At 45.5% G+C, this 15,646-nt stretch overlaps 2 protein-coding genes across 2 annotated transcripts in view; one reads left to right on the top strand and one right to left on the bottom strand.

The window, feature by feature from the left end:
- The window catches only part of ADAMTS4 (ADAM metallopeptidase with thrombospondin type 1 motif 4), a 19,235-nt gene continuing 3,589 nt past the window's right edge, over window positions 1-15,646 (top strand). The window contains exons 1-8 of the mRNA XM_058160259.1: window positions 1-1,499; window positions 5,425-5,748; window positions 6,773-6,905; window positions 8,253-8,420; window positions 9,589-9,875; window positions 10,657-10,843; window positions 13,193-13,368; window positions 13,533-13,708. Of these exons, the coding sequence (XP_058016242.1) occupies window positions 873-1,499; window positions 5,425-5,748; window positions 6,773-6,905; window positions 8,253-8,420; window positions 9,589-9,875; window positions 10,657-10,843; window positions 13,193-13,368; window positions 13,533-13,708 (2,078 nt within the window). The 5' untranslated portion in view covers window positions 1-872. The remainder of the gene's footprint in view (window positions 1,500-5,424; window positions 5,749-6,772; window positions 6,906-8,252; window positions 8,421-9,588; window positions 9,876-10,656; window positions 10,844-13,192; window positions 13,369-13,532; window positions 13,709-15,646) is intronic.
- Window positions 15,157-15,646, bottom strand: part of LOC131186554 (palmitoyltransferase ZDHHC3-like) — a 21,923-nt gene continuing 21,433 nt past the window's right edge. Inside the window, exon 10 of the transcript XR_009152387.1 lies at window positions 15,157-15,634. The gene's annotated coding sequence lies outside the window, so the exon portion shown is untranslated. The remainder of the gene's footprint in view (window positions 15,635-15,646) is intronic.

Consider the following 15,646-nt stretch of genomic DNA (forward strand, 5'->3'; position numbering starts at 1 on the left):
CCTCTTATTATTCATAGCATTACGTCTTTGATCATCATCCTTTTCTCATTTTGACAAAGCCAATGGAAAGAAAGAGGAGGTGGGGCTAACTGCATATATATATATATATACATAGATGGACATGTATACATCCACATATCCACACATCCACAAACTCAGAAAGGATTACAACAGAAGAGAAAACTAACTAACTGGGATTCGAGTTGATTCCTTTTTCTTTTGGGTTTTTTTCTACCAATTCTTTTATTCTACCCACTTCATTTCCAAAGAGAAGAAAAGCCAGGGGTGACAAATAAGGAGATATAGCTATATAGATATATTTTCTTGGTACTTTCTAAGATCTGGAAGCAAGAAACAAAAAGCAACCGGGCAATTCGTTTGCATCCCGCAGAAAACTCAAGTCAGCTGCAAGGAAGGGAGGAAAAAATTTTGGCAGCTCAGAAAAAATAAAATAAAAGGAGAAATATCATATCTGTCAAAGCCCATTTTTTTTCCCTCCGATTATTTCTCTCGGCGACTTAAAAAAGAAAAAAGAAAAAAAAGCAGAGCGGAATCTCTTTTCATTTGATCTGATTTTTTTTTCTCTCCCTCCTCTCCCACTCAGTTAAGTTTTTATCAACTTCAGAGTTGCAAGCTGCAAAAAGAGACGGAGGAATTCGGTGTCCTTGTTCGTTTTTTTAAAATTAGTTTTGCATTTTGTCCCTGGGGGAAACGTTACATGATCGGCTGCCTTTTTTAGCTGCTGGGTGTAGGGGATTTTTTTTTTAAAAAAAAATTATCCTTGGTTTTCTCCGATAAGGGAGAGAAATTTTGGGGATTACCCCTCCTTTTCTTCTTAAATTGACTGTACCCTCCCAAAAAAAAAATTATCAATGTTTCTCCTGCTGATCATCGTCTGTTTTAACCTGGCTTGCTCGGCAACCCAAAGGGGTCCTTCAAGCAGATACGATGAAATAATAGTTTATCCTGAAAAATTGAATGTCACGTCAGTTTTGGGGGGCCCAGACCCATCCGGCATGCTTGAGAATGAAAATTCCCTCGATTACAACATGGATTTGGACCGACATCTGTCGTTTCGGCTGCAGATGTATGGAGAAGAACTGGTCCTCAATTTAGAGAAAGACCCTAGCTTTTTCTCCAAGGACTTGACCGTCCAATATTTGGGCAGATTGAAGCTAGTGGTAGACACTCGAACCGAACGGGGCAACTACTACACCGGGACAATCAATTCAGATCCGGAATCGATCGTGGCAATCAACTTTGATGGGACCTCTTTGATTGGGGTGCTGCAATATCGGGGCACCGAATACCACATCCAGCCTCTGAAAGGGGGAACCCTGAACCAGGCAGGAGAAACCGAGGCCCACGTGGTGAGGAAGAAGATGTTGGACAAAGGGGATGAGCCAATGTGTGGGGTCGGTGCGCAGGCGCCGGAAGGCGCGCCCAGCGAAGAAGGAAAGCTGTGGGAGAAGATGGGCGCATCTCCCAGGAGAACCAAGGTCAGTTGATAGGTCCACCAGCTTCGTTAAGGGGTGGTTGGTGAGGATGCTCAAGGTTTCTCAGCTGGGTTGGGGTCTTGGTTGGAATTTCTGAGGGAACATTCATGCTTAGAGAGTTTTCTCTGGTGGGTTGGGGTCTTGGTTGGATCTTCTGAGGGACCATTCATTCCTAGAAAGTTTTCTCAGGTGGGTTGGGGTTTTGGTTGGAATTTCTGAGGGAACATTCATTCCTAGAGAGTTTTCTCAGTTGGGTTAGAGTCTTGGTTGGAACTTCTGAGGGACCATTCATTCCTAGAGAATTTCCTCAGTTGGGTTGGGGTCTTGATTGGAATTTCTGAGGGACCATTCATTCCTAGAGAGTTTTCTCAGTTGGGTTGGGGTCTTGATTGGAATTTCTGAGGGAACATTCATTCCTAGAGAGTTTTCTCAGTTGGGTTAGAGTCTTGGTTGGAACTTCTGAGGGACCATTCATGCTTAGAAAGTTTTCTCTGGTAGGTTGGGGTCCTGGATGGTTCTTCTGAGAGAACATTCATTCTTAGACAGCTTTCTCTGGTCTAGAGCCCCACATTTGGGGAGGAAAACGTTTCTTGGCATCTCCCCCAGCCCATGGACCCAATTTACCATTGTGTTCCTTAAAACAGAGCACCAGAGTCACCTGGTGCCAAGATTATCCCTCAGATCCAGCAGGAGCAGGGTCCTGCCCCAGAAGGCTGTCAATTATAGTCTTAAGTAGACAATAAAACCCTACGATAGCCAGAGTTAACAAGGACTAAACCGCAATAGTTCTGGAAGGAAATCTGACGCTAACTTCTCATCACCCAACTAGTTCACATTGAGAGGAGAGGGTTGGCACTGATAACGATACCAAGTTGGGTCACGAGACGTCTGCGAGAAAACCACCAGGCTCAGAGACCACCAAGGACAAAAACACACACACACACAGAGTAAAGACAGACAGCAAAAAGCTCTTATTTCTGGAAAGCAGCAAATAGAGAAGTCTGCTTCTCAACATTGATTTGAGTTTCCAGAACAGAGGTGGGACAGACCAGGGGAGGGCATTGCAAACCAAGAATTTGCAGCCACGGATGACTCGAAAAGGATATGGGAACTGGGTTTATTTATTTATTTATTTATTTATTTATTTATTCATATTTTTATACTGCCCTTCTCTGAAGACTCAGGGCGGTGTACAGCCAATAAAACGACAAGAATCCCAACAAATTTAAAATAAAATATCAAATTTAAAAAAACTGGTTTAATAGCAAGATGGAGATCTAAAGCCGAAAACGGGGTCCTCCAATTTATTATGGTAATTATTAATATACAAGAGTTTGATCTCAAGGGTTCCGGCCAGTGGTGAAATCCAATTTTTTTTTACTACTGGTTCTTTGGGCATGGCTTGGTGGGCGCGGCAGGGGAAGGCTACTGCAAAATCCCCATTCCCTCTCCTGGAGGAAGGATATTGCAAAATCCCCATTTCCACCCCACTCTGGGACCAGCCAGATGTGGTATTTGCCGGTTCGCCGTACTATTCGAAATTTCCGCTACCGGTTCTCCAGAACCTGTCAGAACCTGCTGGATTTCACCCCTGGTTCAGGTTGGAAACCAGGAGACAGTGAGTTCTAGTCCTGCCTTAGATATGAAAGCCAGCTGGGTGGCTCTGGGCCAATCAACAGGAGGCAGTGAGTTCTAGTTCTGCTTTAAACAGAAAAGCCGGTTGGGTGACTTTGAGCCAATCACCAGGGGATGGTGAGTTCTAGTCTCGCCTTAGGCACGAAAGCCGGTTGGGTGACTTTGGGCCAATCACCAGGGGACGGTGAGTTCTAGTCCTGTAATAATCATGAAAAGCCACCCAGCTGGGTGGCTTTGACCCAGTCCCCTCCCTCTCAGCCCAACCCACCTCACAGGGCTGTTGTTGTTGTTGCAGAGGAAAACAAGAGGAGGAGGATTAAGTACGTCCACCTCCTTGAATTGTTTACAAAAATCATAGCAAAGGCACCCCATAAACAACCCAACCGATCAAAATAAAAATAAAAAATTAAGATGCACAAAGAGGACAAATGTTTTCCAGGCGGCGTAAAACCCCAGCTGTCTAATCCAGCCCCGATCCTCCGGCCCCACGGCTTGAACCCCACTTGCTGTAAGCTTTCACTCCAATTTTGGGGGTTCGGTATCTCCCTCCCCCTCCTGACTTACCCCTCCCCAAAGTGTTGGATAGGGAGACGCAGCTGTACCTGTCTCGGAGCTTGTCGAGAAAAAAAAACACCTCATATTTGCCTGGAACAGCTGGCCTCTGGTTTTAACAGTTGTGTGAATGTCGCCCCAGGTTGTGCCTGGCCCCAGCTACGCCCGGCTGTTAAAGCAGATTTTTTTCTTTTTCCGAAGGCAGGAATTTCCTCCCAAGCGAGCCAGAGACAACTGGAGGGTGTGGGGGGGGGGGGGAGAGGAAAAAGGGGGTGGAATTAGGTTTTTCACGACAAACGACTGGTTTTAAACATCTGGTTTTTTCCTCCTGGGTTTAGTCAACTCGCTCCAGCGAGTGGAAATTAGGGGGATGCGTTTGGGTTAAATGCAACCGTCAAGGATGGCTGCAGAAGCTGGAGGGTTCTGGGGGAATGGGTTTTGGGGGGGAAAGGGTTTGGGGATCAAAATTTGTGGGAGGGGGGAACAGCTCTGAGTTTTGGGGCTGTTTTGGTGGACTGGTGGCCCAGGAATTGGGGGGAGCTGTTCCACAGACAGTTGTGGAAATGCAGCTGTGGATAGTAGGGCCACGATGCTCTGGGGGTGCTCAGCTTTCTGCTGGAGAATCTCCCCGGGCCCGTTCTCCTTCTGTACCAAAGTTTTAAGGACTTTAAGGGGGCTTTGTGCCAGACCGGGGTAGGGTGGGGTGAGTCGTAGCACAGCAGCCAAATCTGGCTGCCTGGAAAGCAACGGGAGAGAGTTAACTCTCGCAAGGCCGGATGGATGGATGGATGTTCAGGGAGCCGGAGAAGAGCTTAAAAAGAGGAGACCGCTTGGGCTGCTGGGAGACGAATCAAGCCAGCTTGCGGGGGATTCGGTTGTGGGTTTGAAACCGGCACGCCGTCCCCAAAATGTCCTTCTTCTTGAAAAAAGTTTTGAACTAAAAAAAAAATCTCCTTCCTTCCAACACTGATGATGTTACCTAGTTGGGTAATAAGACGTCTGCAGGAAAACAATGGCGCTCAGAGAGCACTAAGGACCCCACGGTGCTCCTCTTCCTCCTTCTCCTCTTCTTCCTCCTCCTCTTCCCAGAATTCCCCAGACAGCATTCTGGGACCTGGAATCCACCCATCTTAAAGCATGCTGGCTGGGGAATTCTGGGAGTTAAGACATTTTTTAAGAAGTGATGCCACAAGTTGGTGTCTTCCCTGGTTTCCTGTTTTCCTCCTTCTGGTCTTTTCTAGGAAATAATATTTTTTTTTAAAAAAAATCCCATGTCCAATACACCTTCTTCCTCCTATGTTCTCCATGACAACAACCCTGTGAGGTGGGCTAGCATGAGAGAAAGAGGGCTGAAGGTCACCCAGCTGGCTTTTGTGGCTAAGGCAAAACTAGAACTCACAGTCTCCTGGGGATTGGTCCAAAGTTACCAGCTGGCTTTCATGCCTAAGGCAGAACTAGAACTCACAGTCTCCTGGCGATTGACCCAAATCCAGCTTTCGTGGCTAAGACAGAACTAGAACTCACTGTCTCCTGGGGATTGGTCCAAAGTTACCAGCTGGCTTTCATGCCTAAGGCAGAACTAGAACTCACCATCTCCTGGCGATTGACCCAAATCTAGCTTTCGTGGCTAAGACAGAACTAGAACTCACTGTCTCCTGATTTCTAGCCTAACCCTAACCCTTATCCCCACTAGGCTAGACTTCCTATACTCAACCTTGTGTGCCTCCCTTTCTCCCCACAGCGCTTTGCTTCCATCCCACGCTACGTGGAAACCCTGGTCGTGGCCGACGAAGAAATGATGCGCTTTCACGGCGCAGGACTCAAGCCGTACCTGCTCACCATCATGGCGGCCGCCGCCAAGTTCTTCCGCCATCCGAGCGTCCGGAACCCCGTCAATTTGGTGGTGACCAGGCTGGTGGTGATCGGAGAAGCCAAGGACGGGCTGAGGGTCACCTCGAACGCGGCCGAGACCCTCCGCAATTTTTGCGCCTGGCAGAAAGGGCTGAACAAAGCCAGCGACAAAGACCCCGAGCATTTCGACACGGCCATTCTCTTCACCAGACAGGTGAGACGATACACCTGTCCAGGGTATCTCGCAACTGCCGTTTCCGGTTCGCCTGAACCGGAGAGAACAGCTAAATACCACTATTGCACCTGTCCCATCTCGCAGGCATCGGAGTTGGCTAAAAGAGGCCTGAATCTTTTTTTAGGGCCAGCGGCAACTTGGGGGGTGGGTGGTCTTTAAAGAGCATCTCGCGTGCACTTTCACAAAATGGAGAACGCGGGAATGGCCAGGCGCAAAAGATTGATTTCCTAGAAGGAAATTGGAACAAAAGCTACCTGGAGTTTCTTCTAGGATGGTGTTTAACCACCTTGGGGATTTTTCAGACAGGTGGACTTCAACTCCCAGCATGCCTCTGGGGAATTCTGGGAGTTGAAAGCCCACTCACCTTAAAAGCATTTTTCTGGGGAATTCTGGGAGTTGAAATCCACCCATCTTAAAGCAGGCTGGCTGGGGAATTCTGAGAGTCCAAGTCAGGGGTGAAATCTACTTACCTTCCTTACCGGCTCGGAAGTGCATGCACAGAAAGTAAAAAAACACATTACTTCCTGGTTAAAACCAGGAAATAATGACACCTGAGCTTCGCCATCACTACCGGATCGATGAACTACCGGCCGCGATCGCTACCGGATTGCACGATCCAGTCCAATCCGGTAGCATTTCACCCCTAGTCCAAGTCTTGAAGCCCACCCATCTTCAAGTTTCCGAGGCTGAGAATATTCCTGGCCAACTTAAATTGCTTTAATAAAAAACAGGCACTTCCAAATTCTTGGATCGAACCTTTTTGCCATTTCGAATTCCCTAGAATTCCTGCAGTTACAACAGATCCCAAATTCAGCTTTTGGACCTAGGAGTTATGGGGCTGAGCTTTGAAAGGATGTCAGCTTCCAGCTCAGTTTGTATTTTTCATGAAAAATAAGGTTTCTTTCGTACCTGGCGGCACAGATGTTAGGGAACTTTAAGCCTCATGATTGAAGCGAGGGGACAACAATAATTCACAATGCACGTTTCTCTCTTTTTCTGGCAGGATCTCTGCGGACGCTCCAGCTGTGGTACCCTGGGCATGGCAGATGTGGGCACCGTCTGTGATCCGGCCCGCAGTTGTTCCATAGTCGAGGATGATGGGCTCCAGTCAGCGTTCACCGCGGCCCATGAATTGGGTAAGTGGGATTAAATCGACAGATATCCCTAATCTGAATAAACTAAGCAGTTTAACTCCGCTCCAATCAAACTGGGCTTTTATTGGGCAGTTCTCTAGCTTGAAATAAATCAGACAACCTAGAACTAAGGAGAAATGAGAACCATTAACCAGTGGAACTCCTTGCCTCCAGAAGTTGTGGGTGCGCTCCACCTTTTATTGGGCAGTCCTTTGTTCAGAATGGTGGAAGGTCTCCTGCTTGAGTGGGGGTGTGGACTAGATGACCTCCAAGGCCCCTTTGGACTCAGTTATTCTGACAAACATCAACGAGATTTATTGTCAGGGGAAATGACTATCCGATCACAGCTTTAGATGAAAGCGATAGCATCGTTTTTACTGTCCTTATCAGGCTGAGGTTCTCTCCATGCTGTTAAAGCAAGGCGGAAAAAATTGTTTTACTGAGGGAGAAAGAGGAGAATGAAAAAGAGAAAGAGGAAGAGGAAAAAGGAGACGAGGAAAGAGCGAGAGAGAAAGAGAGAAGGAGAAAGAGAGAGAAAGGAAGAGAGCGATAGAGAGAGGAAGAGGAAGAAGAGAGGGACAAGGAGAAGGAGAGAAAGAGAAGGAGAAAGAGAGGAAGAAAGAGGAGAAAGAGAGAGAGAAGGAAAAGAGCAATAAAGGAAGAAGAGGAAGAAAGAGAAGGAGAAAGAAAGAGAGAGAAAGAAGGGGAAAGAGAGGAAGAAAGAAGGAGAGAGAGGAAGAGGAGAAAGAAAGAGAGGAAGAGGAGGGAGAGAGAGAGAAGGAAAAGGAAAAGGAGAAGAGAAAGAGAAAGAGAGAGAAAGAGAAGAGAAAGAGAAAAAGAATGATAAGGAGAAAGAGAGGAAGAAAGAGAAGGAGAAAGAGAGAGAGAGGGGAGACAGTGATAGAGAGAGGAAGAGGAGGAAGAGAGAGAGAGAAGAAGCAAAAGGAGAAGGAGAGAAAGAGAGCGAGAACGAGAACGAAAGAGAAAAAGAGGAGAGAAAGAGTGAAAAAGAATAAAGGAGAAAGAGAGAGAGAGAGAAAGAGATAAAATCTGCTAATATCAACACTTGGATAATAATTCAAATATTTCCACATACTTGTTTCTGCTCAGCAAATCTTGGTCTATTGTGTGTCCAATATCTTTACAACAATACTTTGGTACCTGGGTTTATTTGCGCATAATCTTTGTCAACCCCTTTCGAAAGGCCGCTAGAGGGACTAGAAACTTGAGTTGAAGGGCAGCAAGCCTCCCTCTCGTGAACTAACGTAAACTAAGGGAATATCTCCCTGGTTGCCTCAGGAGGGGAGAACTGACAGAAGCAGAATTAAAATAATCCTTCTCGACCCGCAGGTCACGTCTTCAATATGTTGCACGACGACGACAAACATTGCAAGGAACTGAACCGTCATAGCAACACCCGCCACATGATGGCCTCCGTCATGTCTCCGGTCAATCCTGACGAGATGTGGTCCCCGTGTAGCGGCCGTTTTATTACCGATTTCTTGGATAATGGCCACGGTACGATTCGGTCTCTCTTCTCGTCCGTATCGCATTCATTCTTGGCTCTCCTGAACTTGCCTCTTCCTTTATAGTAGATTTTTTGTAAAAAATAAAATAAAATACAGGTATTCCTCAACTTACGACCACAATGAAGCCCGAAATGTTAAGTTGCTCAGCGAAAAATTGCCTCTTCCGGTATAGTAGATTTTAAAAATAAAATAAAATAGGGTTTTTTTTCCTCAACTTACCACCACAACGGAGGCCGAAATTTAAGTTAGCTCGGCGAGAAATTTGTTAAGGGAGTTCTGTCCCGTTTTATGACTCTTCTTGCCACGTTCGTTAAGGAAATTCCCGCAGTGGGTTCAATCAGTCGCACGGTCGTTAAATGAATCCAGCTTCCCTATTGACTTTGCTCCTCCAAAGCAGGGGTGGGCTCTACTTACCTGTACTACCGGTTCGCAGCGGGATCGCATGCGTGGCACTTGCTTTGCTCGCGTGCCCGCGCTTGCTTCTGTGCATGCGCAGAAGCTTCCTGATGACGTTGGGGCCGGTGGGCGGAGCCTCCCCCGGTTTTACTACCGGTTCGGAAGAACCGGTTTGAATCGGTTGCAACCCAGCACTGCTCCAAAGGTCACAAAAGGGGATCACCAGTGGTGGTATTCAGCAATTCTATCCGGATTGCACGAACTGGTAGCGGTGGCTGTGGGTGACTCCGCCCACCCGCCCGGATGTAATCACGTCCTGTTTTTGAAACTCTGCGCATGCGCGCAGTCACGTTCGCAAACCGGTAGCGAAGGAAAGTGCATACCACTCCTGGGGATCACGTGACTCTGGGACGTTGTGACCGTCATAAACATGAATCGCACGTGTGAAACATGGTCATAAGTCGCCCAGAAGGTCGCAAAAGGGGATCCCTCGACTCCAGCCGTCATAAATACGAGTCAGTTGCCCAGCGTTTGAATTTTGATCACGTGACCCTGGGGAACGCTGCAACGGTCGTTAAGTGTGAAAAACCGTTGTTTCCTTTGCCGTTGTGACTTTGGTCGCTCAACTAATGGTTCCAGGTCGAGAAACTACCTGCATTTCACAATCATTCATGCCACAGAAAAGCAATGTTTGAAAAATTGAATTTTTGATACGCCAATCTCTAAAAACTCGTCGTTGTTTTTTCTTCCTCTCCGTCCAGGGTCCTGCCTCTTAGACAAACCCCACGAACCCCTGAAGCTGCCCGCCGTCTTCCCCGGCAACAATTACAACGTGGACCAGCAATGCCAGCTGAGCTTCGGCACCGAATCCCGCCACTGCCCCAACATGCACCCGCCCTGCTCCTCCCTCTGGTGCACCGGCCAGATCAACGGGCAGTTCATGTGCCAGACCAAGTATTTCCCCTGGGCCGACGGGACGCCCTGCGGGGAAGGGAAGAGCTGCATGAGCGGGGAATGCATCAGCCACACGCAGCTGAAGGCCTACAATGTAAGTTCGATCGCGCGAGATCCAAAACCGCGCAGGTAGTCCGCGAGTTAACAAGCGGTTGTTTGGCCAAATGAAGTATTCCATTCCATTCTATCCTGTAGTATTATTTTCTATTTTCTGTTCTGTTCTACTCTAATTTTATTCTCTATTCTATTCTATTCTATTCTATTCTATTCTATTTTAATTCTATTCTATTTTAATTCTTTTCTTATTCTATTCTATTATCTATTTTATTATCTGCTTCTGCTATTCTATCCTATCCTATCCTATCCTATCCTTATTCTATTCTATTTATTATCTTCTATCCTATCCTATCCTATCCTATCCTATCCTATCCTATCCTTATTCTATTCTATTATCTATTTTATTATCTACTTTTCGCTCTTCTCTTCTCTTCTCTTCTCTTCTCTCTCCTCTCCTCTCCTATTCTTATTCTATCCTATCCTATCCTATCCTTATTCTATCCTATCCTTATTCTATTCTATTCTTATTCTATTTTATATCTACATTCTATTCTATTCTATTCTATTCTATTCTATTCTATTCTATTCTATTCTATTCTATTCTATTCTATTCTATTCTATTCTTATTCTAACTCTACTCTACTCTACTCTACTCTGTATTCTGTTCTATTTCTATTCTCTATATTCTATTCTACCTGTATCTCCTCTCTGTGATTGTGATTTAGAATGCAGGATCCGAGATTTCTGGGTTTTTTAAAAAAAATTCTCTTCTACATTTTGCACCGTTCTCTTCACTCGATCCCTTCTCATCCTTGCAGATTCCCACCAACGGAGGTTGGGGCCCCTGGGGGCCGTGGGGCGACTGTTCCCGCACTTGTGGCGGTGGGGTTCAGTACTCAACCCGCGAATGCAACAAACCGGTTCCCCGGAACGGCGGCAAGTACTGCGAGGGGAAGCGGACTCAATTCCGTTCTTGCAACGTGCAGGAATGCCCGGATGGAAACGGTAAGCTCAGAGATATATATCTATATAGACAGACAGACAGACAGATAGATAGCATCTATCTATCCCTATATATCATATCTATCTCTACCCCTATCATATCTATCATATCTAGCTATCTGTCTGTCTATCTAATCTGTATCTATCTATATCAGGGATGGATTCTATTTACCTGTACTACTTGTTCACAATGGGGCTGCATGTGCAGAAGCTTCTGCGCATGCAGAGATTGTAATTTATGACATCCGGGTGGGTGGTACTTCTGGTTCTATAGAACCAGACAGAACCAGGATAGGATAGGATAGGATGTTATTTCTATCCATCTCTCTCTCTCTCTTTCTATCTATCTATCAATCTATATCTATCTATCTTATTTTTATTCATCTATCTCTATCTCTATTTCTATCTGTCAATATCTCTCTCTATCTCTCTTATTTCTATCCATCTCTCTCTCTCTTATTTCTGTCCATCTATCTCTATCCATCTCTCTCTCTCACTCTCTGTCTATCTATCTCTATCAATCTCTATCTTATTTTTATCCATCTCTCTCTAACAATCTTTTTTATTTCTATTCATCTATCTCTATCTCTATTTCTATCTATCCTTCTACCTACCTACCTATCTATCCATCTATCCATCATCTATCCTATTTTCATCTATCTATCTATCTCTATCTATCTATCTATCATCTATATCTATCATTTATCTATCCTATTTTCATCTATCTATCTATCTATCATCTATATCTATCATCTATCTATCCTATTTTCATCTATCTATCTATCTATCTATCTATCTATCTATCTATCTATCTATCTATCTATCTATCTATCTATCTATCTATCTATCTATCTATCTATCTATATCTATCATCTATATCCTATTTTTATCTATCTATCTATCTATCTATCTATCTATCTATCTATCTATCTATCTATCTATCTATCTGTCTATCATCTATATCTATCATCGATCTATCCTATTTTCATCTATCTATCTATCTATCTATCTATCTATCATCTATATCTATCATCTATCTATCCTATTTTCATCTATCTATCTATCTATCTATCTATCTATCTATCTATCTATCTATCTATCTATCTATCTATCTATCTATCTGTCTATCATCTATATCTATCATCGATCTATCCTATTTTCATCTATCTATCTATCTATCTATCTATCTATCTATCTATCTATCTATCTATCTATCTATCTATCTATCTGTCTGTCTATCATCTATATCTATCATCGATCTATCCTATTTTCATCTATCTATCTATCTATCTATCATCTATATCTATCATCGATCTATCCTATTTTCATCTATCTATCTATCTATCTATCTATCTATCTATCTATCTATCTATCTATCTATCTATCTATCTATCTATCTATCTTTCATCTACCTACCTATCTATTGCTGTTTTCCTGGTTTTATCTGCAGCCCAGGTGCTTTATTTCACCCAAACGAACAGCTCTTCCAAAGATCTCTGAACCACCTTCACGGTTGCTGTTTTTTTTGGATGGGCTGCAAGAGCGCCTCGTTCAAAAAAAAAAAAATGTGAACAATGAGAGGATTTCAAGCCAGGGAAAACAATTTCCAAGCGCAAAGGGTCAGCGGAAGGGAGGGTCCCATTTTTTCCCCCCTGATTTATGACCAGCCATGAATGCCAGACCGGAGCCAAACTATGCTCTGGCGACAGATGTTTGCTCCAAGCCGGGAGGAATTTCAGAGTGAGATTCCAAAACGAAACACGCTTGGCTCGCAAGACTGAAAAAAAAAAGAAAAAAGATTTCTATTCTGCAGGGGTTAGTAATCTAGAATCTAGAGGGGAAGAGATCTAAGGTAAAACACATGGAGTCCTCAAATTAGGACAGCTTGTTTAGTGACCGAAGTTGCAACGGCACAGAAAAGAGCATTTTTCACACTTACCACGACCGTTTAGCATCCCCATGATGGCGCGATCAAAAAACCCAGATGCTTGGCAACTGACTCATATTTACGACGGTTGCAGTGTCCCCGGGGATCACTCGACTTTCTGCCCTTCTGACAGTCCAAGTCAGATTCGCTTAAGGACCACGTCGTTAATTCCACAACGGCGGCGTTCCCTTAACAATTGTGGCAAAGAAAGTGGTAGAATGGGCCAAAATTTGCTTTTAACAACTGTCTCACAGAAATTTTGGGCTCAGTGGAAATTGTAGGTCGAGGACCACCGGTAAAGTCCTCGACTTATGACGGTAAGAATGGCAATCCTCGGCGTACGACAGGGAACTTTTTTACTTGTTTTTTCCCTTCCCAAAATTGATTCACGGATGGGATTTTTTTTTTTTAATTTTTTCATCCAGCTCTGACTTTCCGCGAGCAGCAGTGCGCCGCGTACAACCACCGAACGGACATGTTCAAAGATTATCCATCGCCCATGGATTGGGTGCCACGTTACAGCGGCGTGGCCAAGCGTGATCAATGCAAGCTGACATGCCAGTCCCATGCCTTGGGTTACTATTACGTGCTGGAGCCAAGGGTAAGTTTTAAGGCCGGGAAACCGGGACTTCAGCGAGCGTTTGGGGATATCTTCCTCCAGACGTGCTCCGGCGGTCGCCAAGTTCTCGTCCGGCGGCTGCCATCATCTAGATACGCCGCAGATCGAGGGAACGGGTCTTAATCGGGATTGCTCCTTCCTTTCAGGTGGCCGATGGGACGCCCTGCTCGCCGGACTCTACCTCGGTCTGTGTCCAGGGACGCTGTGTCCACGCCGGCTGCGACCGCGTCATCGGGTCCAAGAAGAAGTTTGACAAATGCATGGTGTGCGGCGGAGACAACTCGCGATGCACCAAAGTCTATCGGTCTTTCACCAAGCCTCAGTAAGTGGCCTTTGGGCGTAAGATGTTGAAAAGATGGGTTTTAAAAAAAGGGATTGGAGAACCCTTGGTCTGAAATGGTGTTGGGTTTCCTGCTTGAGCAGGGGGTTGGAAGACCTCTAAAGTCCCTTCCAACTGTGTTTCTATTTTTTCCTTCCTTCCCTCCTTCCTTCCTTCCTTCCTTCCTTTCCTCCTCCCTCCTGCCCTCTACTTACTTACTTACTTACTTACTTCCCCATTATTGGAGGTTTTCAATAAGAGATTGAATAGCCAGAAATGGTATAGGGTTTCCTGCCTGAGGAGGGGGTTGGAGTAGAAGACCTCTAAAGTTCCTTCCTTCCTTCCTTCCTTCCTTCCTTCCTTCCTTCCTTCCTTCCTTCCTTCCTTCCTTCCTTCCTTCCTTCCTTCCTTCCGGTTTGCACCCTTCCATCCTTAGCATTTTTTAGCAACAGAGCACACTGAAACTCCCAGTTCAGAATCAAGAATAGATTCTGGATGGGACCTTGGAGGTCTGCCAGTCCAGCCCCCGGCTCAAGCAGGAGATCCTGTAACCATTTCCGACAAGTGGCTGTTCAGTCTCTTCTTAAAAACCTCCCGTGATGAAGCACCCACAACTCCTGGTGGCAAGCCGTTCCGCTGGTTAATCGTTCTCGCCGTCAGGAAATATCTCCTTCGTTCCAGGTTGCTCCTCTGCTTGATGAGTTTCCATCCGTTGCTTCTTGTCCTGCCTTCAGGGGCTTTTGGTATATAAACCGAACCCCCTCCTCTTTGGGGTGGCCCCTCAATTCCAACCTTCTTGAGTCTACGTTTCCCACTCCTTATGACCCAAGCCATTCATCCAAGCGTAATTCCCCGACAGGATTGATCAAGTTTGAAAACAAATGCTTGGGAGTTTTACAGCTGAGGCCCGAGCGAACCCATGCCGAAACATCTGGCTTTTCCAGATGTAACGCGCTTGGATCCCCTGTGATTTCAAAGCCGCTTTTTCTCTTTGGTTTCCCGCCACCGCCCCCCTCCCCCCAAAAAAATCTCTTACAAATTGTAAATTATGAGTCACCTTCTCCTATATCCTGCGAGATTTTTTTTTTTTGGGTCCAGCAAGTTAGCCTGCCCAGCTGCCAAGCTAACCGCTCCTTCTGTATATTTCTTATTTTTACAAAAATTCGATGCCACGTGTACAAGGAGCTTGTACGATGAGGAGTTGCTTCGGGCGTTCGGGACACCAGAATATTCCGGGCACGTTTTGAAGGGTTGGATGGTCCCACTGAGATTGGAGAGGAAGACATGGGGTGCGAATACCCGGAAGAGAGCTAAACGTTAAACGTTAACTCTTTTTTTTTTCAACCCCGATTTTAATTTTGTAATTGTGGTTGTTGGCTCTCTACGATTGGGGTGGGTGGGCCATATAAATATGGCAAAAAATAAACAGACGGAAAGGGGCAACCTGATGCTTTTATTTATCGATGGATTTCAAATTTCTGCAACCGCCTGTCTCACTTAGTTGAGTTTAGAACCAAGAGGACCAGTTTAATTGCAGGGTGAAAAAGCTGGCTTAAAAACCAGGAGACTGGGAGTTCTAGTTCCGCCTTAGATAGAAAAGCTGGCTGGGTGACTTTTGGACCAATCACCAGGAGACTAGGAGTTCTAGTCCCGCCTTTGGAATGAAAGTCAGCTGGGTGACTGAGCCAATCACCAGGAGACTGGGAGTTCTAGTCCCACCTTAGATCTTAAAGCCAATTGGGTGACTTTGGGCCAATCATTAGGAGACTGTGAATTCTAGTCCCGCCTTAGGCAGGAAAGCCAATTGGGTGATTTCGGGCCAATCACCAGGAGAGGGTGAGTTCTAGTCCTGTGTTAAGCATGAAAGCCAGTCGAATGACTTTGAACCAGTCCCTCTTCCTCAGCTCAACCTGCAGGGTTGTTGTTGTTCTGGGGAAAACA

The sequence above is a fragment of the Ahaetulla prasina genome, chromosome 17, assembly GCF_028640845.1.
Source record: "Ahaetulla prasina isolate Xishuangbanna chromosome 17, ASM2864084v1, whole genome shotgun sequence".
Classification (NCBI taxonomy): Eukaryota; Metazoa; Chordata; class Lepidosauria; order Squamata; family Colubridae; genus Ahaetulla; species Ahaetulla prasina.